This window comes from Trifolium pratense, linkage group LG2 (assembly GCF_020283565.1).
Source record: "Trifolium pratense cultivar HEN17-A07 linkage group LG2, ARS_RC_1.1, whole genome shotgun sequence".
NCBI classification, from domain to species: Eukaryota; Viridiplantae; Streptophyta; class Magnoliopsida; order Fabales; family Fabaceae; genus Trifolium; species Trifolium pratense.
The window spans coordinates 24,525,671-24,538,103 of NC_060060.1; the positions used below are offsets into that span (position 1 = coordinate 24,525,671).

Consider the following 12,433-nt stretch of genomic DNA (forward strand, 5'->3'; position numbering starts at 1 on the left):
TCAAAATGTTTAAGCTAAATGATAACCAAGCATTCAAAATTGAAAGCAGACTTGTATATAAAAAATAAATTGAAAGCAGACTTTGGTACTACATAGTGATTAGAAGCATAAATTTTCAAAACTTAACATTAATCTGTCAAAAAAAAAAACTTATCATTAATCAAATCTCCTATCTTTTTTTGAACAAGCATCAAATCTCCTATCTTATTGTACATGATACCACAAACACAAAGACAACAAACCAGCTTCAACAGAGATCAAAATGCATTGGATTTTATTCAAAACTCACTTAGGAGAGATTACAGAGAAAAATTAATATTATATTACTTACAGAGAAACATAACAATTAAAAAAAATTAGAAAACTGAATTCTTACATAAACATACACATTTCCACCTATAACAAATGAGATTGTGAGCGTAATTGGCAAGGCAAGTAATGAAGAATCTACAACAAGTGATGCTCTTTATCAACTGATTATAGAAGACACAATCATGGCCTATGATAAACATATTTTGTTCTGGGATCCACAATAAGACCCTTTCCTCCATTCACTTCTAAGTCATGCCTGCAAAATAATTGTATAAAACAAATTATAACCGATAAAAAATGCCTATGAAGCACCAACACAGACACAAATATTAGATATGATACTACCATTAACACTTTTGAGAAAATAAAAGTGATTTAATGTATTCAAATATGTATTCAAATGTGTCGGTGTCAGACACCAAACAAGCATACAATTTGAATTGTTTGGTGCTAAATAGCAAAATACTTTGATAAATCAAACGAAACATTTCACGGAATAACTTTACGAAGAACAGACGAAGACATCACATGAAAACATTAAGACTCAACTGAAAAACAAAATCTGGGATGGTCAACTGCTCACGCGGTACGTATCTGAAGAGCTGCAGAAGTCTATCAGCGTATACCACTTTCTTCCAAACCTAGAAGTCAAACAAACACCAATGGTAATAACACAGTTAGGATGTTCTCAAATTGGGGTAAGGGCCTGTTTGGATTGAATTATGAGCTTATCTATTGGCATAATAAGCACTTGAAAGACTGTTTGGGAGCGCTTACGTAAATAGTTTATGACTGTCCATAAGCTGTTTCGAGCTTATTTCCATAAGCTCCCCATAATAGCTTACGAAAACAGCTTATAGCTTATGAATTTATTTTATCTTTTGTTAGAAAAATAGCTTATACATAAACGCTTATATGATAAGCGTCAATACTATAAGCGCTTAATTAAGCTGTTTATCCAAATAGGGCCTAAGTTCGTTAAAAATATTTGATTTTCCTAACTTACCACATTGTCCACAAGCAACTGTAGAGCTAATACTGCAACTTTTAGTCCTATAGTTGGGTGAAGGACATATATTGCCTGGACAAATCAGACTGAGAATCAGATCAAAGACTACAAAGGTCTAGAAGTAATACAATTAGGAAAACAGAAATACTGCTTACATGTAGATTTTGCTTGTGCTTCCGTCCAAGTATTTGTTCTAACCTTTTCATCCAACCTAAGTCTGGTTGCCTATGCATACAAAAATAGGGTGGAGAAAGGTGAAAGGTCATCACTATGAAACCATACTACTTAGCGTTGCACAAAATATGAAGCAACCAATTTTAAAAGTTATAAATAAGCATAGTTTCATATAGCAACCTGCATAAGTATAATATTCTCAAAAAATCTTCAGAACACGAATTGTCTTCCTTTGTATTTCTTTTTTTTCATGCACTACTCCGGTTTTGAATATATGCAAAAAAACAACTTTTTATAGATTCATTGAATAAAGCATGTATCTGGACAATAAAATAATCCAGATGCATACTTTATTCAATGAACCTAGAAAGTTGATTTTTGCTTATATTCAAAACCGGAGGGAGTGTGCTTCAAGTAACAATGAATCAAATCAAAGGATTGCCTGACTTAGATATGGGGCTATGTATTGAGATTTAGTGATGTTAAATAGGCAGAAAAATAATGCAGAGGCAACTTCAACCAATGGTTAAGCAGATGTTTCCAGCAGCTAAAAGTACTACCGATACATAAAGCATAAGCTCTATTTCATCTTATTCTTCTTACACCATTAGATAAAAGAGTCGTAAAAATAAAGAATTCTTCACTACCAACTATATTCATAATCTTAGCAATATCAATTATATGGGATGTTTGATGATTAAATAAAATGCTATATAAGCTCATACATTGAGAGTTGAATTTCTAGTTCTCTTATATTTCTGGTTGAAATAAAAGTGAATATAATGAATATTAGACACGAAAGTTTTTTTTTTTTAATCAACAATACATTTTAACAACTAAATCACCTAATTATGGTATACATCCAAGTATTTTTCAAATAGAACCCTTAAGAGTATTTCATACCTTCATTTTAGCATAAAAGAATAAACCATTCCATAAATCCTAGAAGTCCATTATTAACACTTACACTTGCAAAGATGCAGCAGAATGAAAGTATACAATAGTATAAGGCTTCTGTATTATTGGCTCGAACTCCTGCAGAAGGGAAAAAATATGGATTAAAACTAAATTATCATAAATGAGTTTTAAGAGAAATAAGCATTCCCAATATCCAGAAGATGAAAATTTTGTAGCCAAACTTATGCTTGTCATCAGTAAAATATGTGAGCTGAAGAGTACAAATATAAATCACCTTCAACACATAAAGCACAAATCGCTCCAAATCAAGACATCTGAGCAAAAAGTGAGCCCCAACAACAACCATGACCGGACGACCCTCACAGTCCACCCCTCCACGATAGCTGAAATGCACAAAAATCTCTGAAATTAAATGAAAATATTTTAATCTGAACACATGCATAAAACTTCATTATTTGTTTATCAATTATTAAAATATTTTATTCACTCTTTTGTTGAAGAACACCACTTCATCGTTACAGGACTGCCTTACAGATGACTTTAAATTTGGAAAGGAAGCAAAAAATAATCGAAGAATGTACAACACAAAGGTGAATTTATCTCCTATTGTCCAAATGGCAGAAAATTTCGAAACATAGGTGATTAATACTGATTAGCTCTAACTTCCAAGATGATTTCCCTTATGATTCATGATTAATACCATACATAAAAGATATGCACGTGTAGAATGATTAGTAATACATTTTTCTTCTTGATTCCATGAATCCAAACAATGAAAGTAATAAAAGTATACAAAACACGCAATGAAATAGATGGATGCTTACACAATCTTCATTTCTGCAATTTCAGATAAATTTAAGGATTTTGCTTTAGAAAGATATCTGGAGTGCATAGAATATTCTTCAGCGGCAGACAATGGAGGTCCACCTAGGTCACCGAATCCAAGAAAATTAGCAAAATTCCACCCTCGTTGTGCTTGAACAGTTTTCTCCCACTGCTCCAGACGTCTTTCATCAGGGTCTTTAATCAAAGACATGAAGGCAGGATCCAAAAATGAATTATATGATGAAGTCCTACAAAAACAACATTAATCAGGAAAACTCCACAGGTAAAACTTTTTACAATTGATATCTGTTCACTCAAATACAAAGGAAAGACTTCAAAAAGTGGTTTTTATATGCTTGTTTTAAACCACAAAATGTTCGGGAAAATGATAACATAACTTTCTGCAATTTTTGTTGCTGAAGCTATGTTAAGACTGCTGAAGGGAATTCGTGGTTTTTGGTAATGCTGGACAGACTTGCTGAAAAGATGTAGCGCAGCAGCATTTTAAACAAGCAATAGAAAAATTTAGGCTATAATGTAAAACCATATTTTGGTCTGACATTTTCTTTTTCTCACTTCATCCATTGACTTTTCTTATTCTTTCACTTTAGTCTCAGTCATTTACAAAAAAAAATTATTTTAGTCCCTCTATCTCCTTGTTTTTTAATAAATAAAAAATGCGTATGCATCATGTTAGAGATAATGTGGCACTGCAACTGTGACAGTTTGATTGAAATTTCAAACAAACAACAAAGCCATATCGAGTCATAGTGGCACACAACAAAAGCCAATTTGACCTAATTGTCATATAATATTCAGTCAACACTTTATTTTGTATGTAATCAAACAAAGCAAAAATAGTAAGATTACATTTTAAGGCCAATATATATTGCAACAGATAAATATTTAAGGCAAAATTACATCTTTAGTCCTTTAACTTTACTTCAGGTAACAGTTTAGTCCTTTATCTTTTTTTTTTATAACATTTTAGTCCTTTTTTCATGTTTGGATATGAATTTCAAGATTCAAATTTATAGTTTTCTTTCTTGTTCGCTTTCAATCGTAAATATATCATATGCCGTAAAAGATTAACATAGCTTTAAAGCGTAAAAAATCATATACAAACAAATAGAGTTTTAGGGCCCGTTTGGTGCGCAGGATAGGATAGTGACAGAATAGGATATACAACAGGTTAATGATAGGCTAAGATATCAGCAGGATAGCAATTATCCTCAGTTATCTTATCATGTGTTTGGTGCACACAGGATAACAAATATGATAACTATTATATCATATTTTTAATACAAAAATAATCATATTTTTAATACATACTTGCTCATAACAATATGATAAGATACATAACATATTTAAATGATAAAATTACCCTTGTAAAACAATTGTTATTTTTTAAAAATTATATTGCAATACTTTGAATTTTATAAATAAAAATATAAATAAGTAATCAAATAACTTTATAAAATTTTAAATAAAAATCATGAGAAAATTAACAAATTAAATTTTTTATAAGAATCATGATCAAATAAATAACTCGATTATACATGTTAGATAAGCTAAATAAATATATGATATATCTCATACGTAAATAATAAAACTACCATTGCAAAAGAATTATACTTAATTTGTTATAAAATTTAAATTAATATCCCTATTTTGCAATTTTTTTAATAATTCTTTTACTTTAAGATATTGTAATTTTAGTAGAATTTAGATTTTTTAGATTATATAAATTACAAAATTTCCCTTGTGAGAAAATCTCATATATATTTAAAAATTAATTACTTTATTATTAATTTACTATCAAATTATTTTATTATTTATATTTTATTAATTTTCAGTTTTTTATTTTAAAATATATTTTATAGAATAAGTCAGCAATTTTTTTTTTCTTATCCTATCCTGCTTAAATTCAGGATAAGGATTTTAACTAAAGAGACAAAATAGGATAAGCTTCAGGATTAACTTATCATATCCTGCTGTGTCACCAAACACTGGATTGAGACAGGATATGATACGGTTATCTTATCCTGTCTCTTATCCTGTGCACCAAACGGGCCCTTAGACTAGATTATATTATCAGATACCATGAAAACCGCCATTTATTTATGCTCAGATTGGTACGCCCATTCAAGTATTGTACATTTTTGAACACGCTGAGCAATCTAGAATGAAATATAAAATATGTAAATATATCTTACTAAATATTTACTGACCTGCGAACCACGCCAACATCGCTAACAGGAAGATCAACTGGTTCTCTAGGAGGTTTTGAAACCTTAGTTTTAGGCAAAGGCTTTATTCTGATTTTACGCTCATCAATTGTGGTCTCACCATTCTCATCCCCAACATCTGCAGGAAGCTTTGACATAGCCACCTCCTCCTCGTGTTTATCCCGAGGAAAGTAAAGTGGAAGTAACCTACATGGAAATAATGAGTAAATAATACGGAGTCCACACTGAAAAACAAATTAAAAAAATAAAAAACTGGCATAATTTTAGAGAAGTTCCTTTCATTTGAAACATGGCAGGTACCAACAATAGAGAAACTGGGAAACACCTTTTATATATCTCGGTATCAATTATGCTGGTAATGCAAAAGACAACGGCTGTTACATTGTCTTTTTGCTTCTCAAGAAACCGCCGCACAGTTCCTGAATAAAAAAGACAAGAAAATGTGAAAGGACACAAGGTGTTTCTAATGATAATATATCTATCCGGCATGAGAAAACAGTTCTCTAATTAACATATAAAAGCATACACTATATGAGAAAAGAAGTAATATATCTCTAACATTTGGGAAGTTTAAATTCTACTAGATAGTCAAAGTTAACCTATTTAACTTATCAGGTCAGAATCAATATAGAAACCGGAAAAATCTGGGGAATCACTCACTTATAGCTACATGCGCAGCTGGTTCACGGGGATAGTTCTTTGCTTCTGTATAAATACATCCCAGAGCAATGCTGTATCGATACATACAAAATAAAAATAAATAAACACTAAGTTTTAGATATTTTAGGTAACATGGGAGATAGCCACTATTTCAAAAAAATAATGCAATATTTGAAAACCTTCGAAGCCCATTTTCAATTAGAAGCTCAAGGCAAGAACGATAGCAATGACTTAAAGCATTCTCTGCCGCAGTGTGGTACTTCATAGCATACTTTGGACCAACTGTATGGATAACTTTCCTGCCAGAATTTATCAAGGCATAGAATATCATACTCTAGGAATCTAACTTCTAGCCATGACAGCTGCATGCAACTAAGGAAGAAATATAGGTCAGTAAAAACGTTGCAGAATACATTAACATAATTGGTGGGACACGGCATATGAATATCAGATCGCACATATCAAAACATAGGAAAAGAGAAAACATACCATAATATACAAATCTCATATCAATACAACCAGGATTCTGAACAAATCTAAGAAACCATGTGAATGCACCCTTGCATCAACGCAACAGCATTTACTTAAAGATACTATTTGTGTGCCTTTTCTCCCAGACAGGAGGCAAAAAAAGTAAGCCATTGTTGCATAGTGCCATTGGGCTTCCCATATGGAAATGGGAGATAATTACTTTCTAACTTTGGAAAAGTAAATTTAAAGGGGCCAATATACAAACCTTGCAGGAAGATCGTAGGCATGGGAAACTTTAGCCATCCCTGTTCGACATCCACCCTGATGAGAATAAGGTATACGATATCATTTACTTTATCTCATATTTATACATCATATCACAAAAATTTCTTCCCTTATTTGCAGTATATTCATCCCAATCTCCCAACCAAATTCTTATTCCTTACATGAATTCCAAATATTTCACAAGAAAAAATATTGTAGTTACTAAATTTACAATCATAAATGTTATCAACATTGAGCTCATAGCAATATATTATTGCAGACGCAATCAATAAGAACTATACCAAAGTTGCACATTCTTCTGCAAGACCAGGTCCAGCTGCAGCATGCAACCCAGGGCTGCTGTGTGCTTCATCCAAGACCTGTTGCCAAGAAATTGAAACCAGATAAGATATATGATTATTAGCACCATTATAATTACTTTAGGTCTAGCTCTAACCTGCTATGAAATATCATTATATTACATAATCACAATGGTCTGAGATGCAAGATAATTGTCAAGAACTGAGAGCACCTCTTTGGAACTCTATTTACAAGGTCATAAGTAGACACGGGATTGCAACAAGTGAACTGTGATTAAGGGTAAATAGAAATCGGTCTTTTATCAAGGCTTTTTTAAATACAGATCCTGGTTTAGTGACATTATATGAATAACTTTATGCGAAGAATCATTGTTGACCTATAAATACAGATCCTGGTTCAATATTATTTGATTCTTTTTATCACCAACAGAATCATTGTTGACCTATAATTTAAGTACCTCTACGATATAAATGACTCGGAAAATAGAAAATCATTTATGTAATATCTCAGCAAGTAAGTTTCTTATCTGTTGAAATTATAGGATTTTATTTAGGTAAGGAAAGAGAAGATAAAATAAGGAATGAATGATCTAGAATTGATATTATTGTGATTATATGATGCAAAATACAAAGCACTAACCACTATTGATACTATATTGGACTCCTATTTCTAGTTCTGAATAAATAAGGAAACACATCGCAGAATATGGAAACCATTCCTATGATATCATTTGCAATATCTCGTCTGAGACTAACACTTTAATACAATAAAGAATTATCAGGATACGATTGAGCAATCTCTCCCTAATATTAGATATTTTCTGATTCTATACAATTAAGAGAAATATTAAAATGTGGCTAATTTTAACAGCAGCAATGGAGCTCTAGGTTTTAGGGAACTCAACACTAAAGCACAAGTCGTGGAGGATGGTAATACTCAGACACCATATTGAAGTTTCAGGTAGGGAAGAACGAAATCAGAGAATTGAGACTGAATCATTTGAATTTGATGTTGATTCATGTTATGCAAAATACAAAGCAACGAAACATTATCCCTATATATAACAATTACTAATATTGGACTTAATTGTAACAAAAAATAAACAAATTATAATGAAAAATGAAAACCACTCCTAAAAGATCTTCAATGATACTTTAGCGTATTCTAAAATCAAATAACGATATTATTATTAGATTTTTTTTAGATATTTTAACATTATCAAAGCTAGAGGTTTTGAGGCAGAACGAGTGGGTTGATCGACTTTCACACAACCCATCTTCCACAATTGTTCTTGATGATGTTGGATCTGTCTGTGCGTCCTCTTTGTATCCTAGAGAGTAATGACCCATGTTCTCTATTTTATTCTTATTTCTTTTCCACCATCGGGCACCTGCAACAACGATCTCCCCTTCTGTCTCAAACTTTCCCTTGTTACCCAAAAGATGATCTTTGCAAAATCCCTTCAATGCTCTACTTTGCCTTCATTTCTTTTCTCCTATCAACAGTCAGGTCCTGCACTCATACTTCCACTGTGGCAACATTTGTCACTCTCACTGTTTCTGTTTCCTAATAATTTGTTTGTTGCCTAGTCTCTGATCTTGATATTTTTATGTTTTTTATTACTCCTCCATCGAGGCAACTCTAGTTCTTGGTGTTTAACCCTACTTTTTCTCTGAAATGACAAGATCCCCTCCATCCACTCCCCTGCACTTCTGATTATATATACATCATAATAACCTAACCCTCTAACTAACTCAACCTAAGTATTTCCAACTAACAAACTACGGCCCTGTTTGGTTTTTGTTTTGATTTTCTATTTTTAGTTTCAATTACAAAGGTACCACTTTGTTTTTACTTTGTTTCCACTTTGTTTCCTATACAAAACTTGAGAAACATGAAAGGAAAAAAATATATGAAAACAAGGTGATATTTTTGTAATTAAAATAAAAACAGAAAATGAACATGAAAATAGAAAATATATAATGATTTTTAAAACCAAAGAAGTCCTAATTAGTTATCCGACAAACTAAAGCAATCTGAAGTGGACTAAATCACCCACCACCAATGTTGTCAATTAAGGATCACAGAAAATAGTGGTTGTTCAAATCCCGTGATGCAACAGTGCTATAGTGATCCTATAACCGCTATTTGACAATATTTTGTACTAAATAGCATATCACGGAACAATAATGATTTCTTCAAATTTTGCTATGCAATAGCGCCGCTATTTAACAGCACTACCCATTACACTGCAATCAATGAAAGTTTGACGAAAGTTGAACTTTAACTTCAAAAGCAGCGGGAAAACTTAAAAAATATCAAAATAGTTCACTTTCAATTGTCTTCAGTGGCAGAACCATTAAAGTAAAAAGAACATGAATTCCTTCACATGACCCTGGTTGGTCCTGTTTTGCTCGCACAACATAATCGAAGAGAAAAGATAGAAAGCAAGACAACAATGATAAACCGCGCCTTTGCAATTACCAAACCGAGAAAAGTTAAGCCAATCATAACAAAACTATGTGGGTGTGCAAAGGAGTGCTTGCTTGTGTGTAACAAATACTCCGTCTCATATTAACTGTCTTTTAAGTTACTAATTTCCAATGCAAAACTGTGTTAAGACTATAATACCCTTGTTCTTTCATTTATGATCAAACATCCTACACTTGCAACTATTTAAATAAATAAGGGTAATATTGGAATACGTAAATAAACGCTTTAATGAAATTCTAAAACGATAAATAACGTGAGACAAAGAAATATTTCAAAATGACACTTAATATGAAAAAGTGGGAATATTGCTAACCTCATTCGTTGAATTCACCACAGCATCCACCTCAAGGTTCCAAGGATCCCCTCTCCACAAATATATCCGCGAATTTATTTCATGGTCAACAGGAAACCTAGACACCGAACCACCAGGACCACCACCAGTTCCTGATTGGAACGCCAAAGGATCTATATTGTCATTCTCTAATGAATGTTCAGCATCAATCCACCTCGGAACTTGATCCAATGTAACAACAGAATCCTCCTCACTGTCATTAGGCAATCCACCTCGAGGCGTGGCTGACGAAGCAGCCACAGGCCTATACATTTCAGGGACTCTTATCAACAGCAGTACTAAACTACCAAACCCGTTGTGGTTCCAAACTACCCTTCCAAGTTCCACAATCACTGTAATATAACAACACATAAACAACCCAAAATTCACACATCAGCTAAACAAATTACCATAACCTATGAAACACCGACACAGACACCAGACACAACACCGAGTCATAAACACCTTTAATAATTTAATAAAATGAGAGTAATTGAACGTAACCACGTGTGTCGGTGTCCACACACGCGCCATTGATCTAACATGTAGGAGCTACGTAGAACACAACCAGCCTCAACAATAAGAACCCTAACTAGATATGTAAAATTCTAAAATAAATTCTAAGAGTAACCCATTTCTTGAATTATCATTTTCTATGCATTAAACAAATGACAAAAAAAAAAGAACAAAATTAACCTAATCCTAGAATTATCAATGTGATATGAAAAATTAAGATATGTATATAAATGAAAAGGGAAAAGCATAATTTACCTGGAATTGAAATCTGGGCATTGAAAAATAACAGTTCTTTTGGATATTAATGGATGAATGAGAGAAAAATGAATAAGTAGTGTTATTGCAGGTTCCGCGGGACGAGAGATGAGCTTGCAAAAGAGAAAAATGAAATTGTTGTATTTTTCTGGGTCGCATTTGTTCAATATCAAATCAATATAGTAACAATGGTGATTAACTACATCTTATAAAAAAAAATGATGATTAACTACCGCTTAATCATCATTTCAATAATGGTAATTATTTAATACAAATTTTTTTAAAAAAATGAATACAATTTTTTTTCGATAACTGAATTTTATACTAATGAGAAATTATGGGACAATATGTCAAAAAAAAAAAAAAAAAATTATGGGACAACTTGGCCCAGTTGACAAGTAAATTGCATTATATTTGAAAAATAAATAAATTATGGATCATTTGTAAATAACTGAATTTCTTTATTAGCAATAATAATAATGAAAAAACTTTTTTTTTTTCAAGAAAAAATAGATATGAAAATTAATGTTTTAGATAAGATACTCTAAACAATTATTCATTTGAGAATGGTGAAACTACAATTTTTGGTAACAAACGGATGCAAAAATCTCAAAGTGAATTATTTTTTGTATAAAAATTGAATTTGTCACAAAATATTATAGCAAACGATGATTGATCAGTTTTTTTTTTAAAAAAAAAAAGTTTTGATAATTACGAGAAAATAAAATTAATTTTATTATATTTTTTGACAGAATGAATAGTTAATTTGATGATTTAATCTATTGTGCCAAAATGAATGGTTTCTAATTTCTATGTTTGCAATGAAAACTTTAATTGATAACGAAGAGTATAAAGTTCCTGGAAATTGGATGTTATGTTAATTTGGAATTTTAGAATGCTACAGGTTTTCAGGAGTTCTGTTTTACACTGCTCGCTGCCTGCAGCTGCAGAACTCAGACGGAGTGACATAGTGATGATGTTATGGTGTATGTGGAAGAGGAGAAATGAGAAAATATAGGAAGAAGTGGAAAGGTTTGCAAGTGTATCAATTCAAAGTGCAAGAGAGCTGTTATTTCAATGGCGCGAGAAGCAAGGAAAAATGGTAATGTAGTGCGAACAACAGGTCCAGCAACTCAAAGTCGATGGCAGCCACCGGAGATGAAGGATGTGTAAAGTGCAACGTTGATGCATCTTTGTTTATTGAGCAGCAACAATTTGGAGCTGGCATTTGCATTAGGGAGCACAAGGAATTTTCATAAAAGCAAAAACTATGCATCTTGAAGGAAGTCCTCCACCTATGTAAGCGGAAGCAGGTGCACTTAAAGCGGCCATTCTTTGGCTTGGAGAGCTTGGTCTTTCGAATTTGGACATAGAACTATATTGTTTGCAGTGGTTGAAGTCATAAACGATAGATTAAGTAGGAAAAAGATAATTAAAATGAGGAAAAAAAATGAAAATAACACAGTTTCCAACTATTTCAATAAGTGAATTCTCAATTTCATCTATTCCACTTATGATTCTTCATTTTGAGTGTGTTCCAATAAGAACAGGTTGATCATTATTTTCCTTTAGAGTGCTCTTACAAAGCCGAAGAATAATGGTGGAGTGAAATGTTAATTTCGAAAATGCAAAAAG

At 32.1% G+C, this 12,433-nt stretch overlaps 1 protein-coding gene across 1 annotated transcript; it reads right to left on the reverse strand.

Moving 5' to 3' along the window:
• Positions 1 to 246: 246 nt before the first annotated feature.
• Positions 247 to 11,182, reverse strand: LOC123905090 (protein GDAP2 homolog). The gene is made up of 15 exons (XM_045954726.1): positions 10,799 to 11,182; positions 10,010 to 10,380; positions 7,185 to 7,262; positions 6,884 to 6,939; positions 6,327 to 6,446; positions 6,148 to 6,218; positions 5,813 to 5,906; positions 5,470 to 5,673; positions 3,238 to 3,486; positions 2,688 to 2,796; positions 2,463 to 2,530; positions 1,477 to 1,546; positions 1,319 to 1,393; positions 862 to 953; positions 247 to 568 (listed from the first exon to the last, which is right to left on the reverse strand). Exons 2-15 carry the CDS (start codon positions 10,298 to 10,300, stop codon positions 493 to 495), a joined length of 1,653 nt encoding a protein of 550 aa, XP_045810682.1. The 5' UTR covers positions 10,301 to 10,380; positions 10,799 to 11,182; the 3' UTR covers positions 247 to 492.
• Positions 11,183 to 12,433: the final 1,251 nt, after the last annotated feature.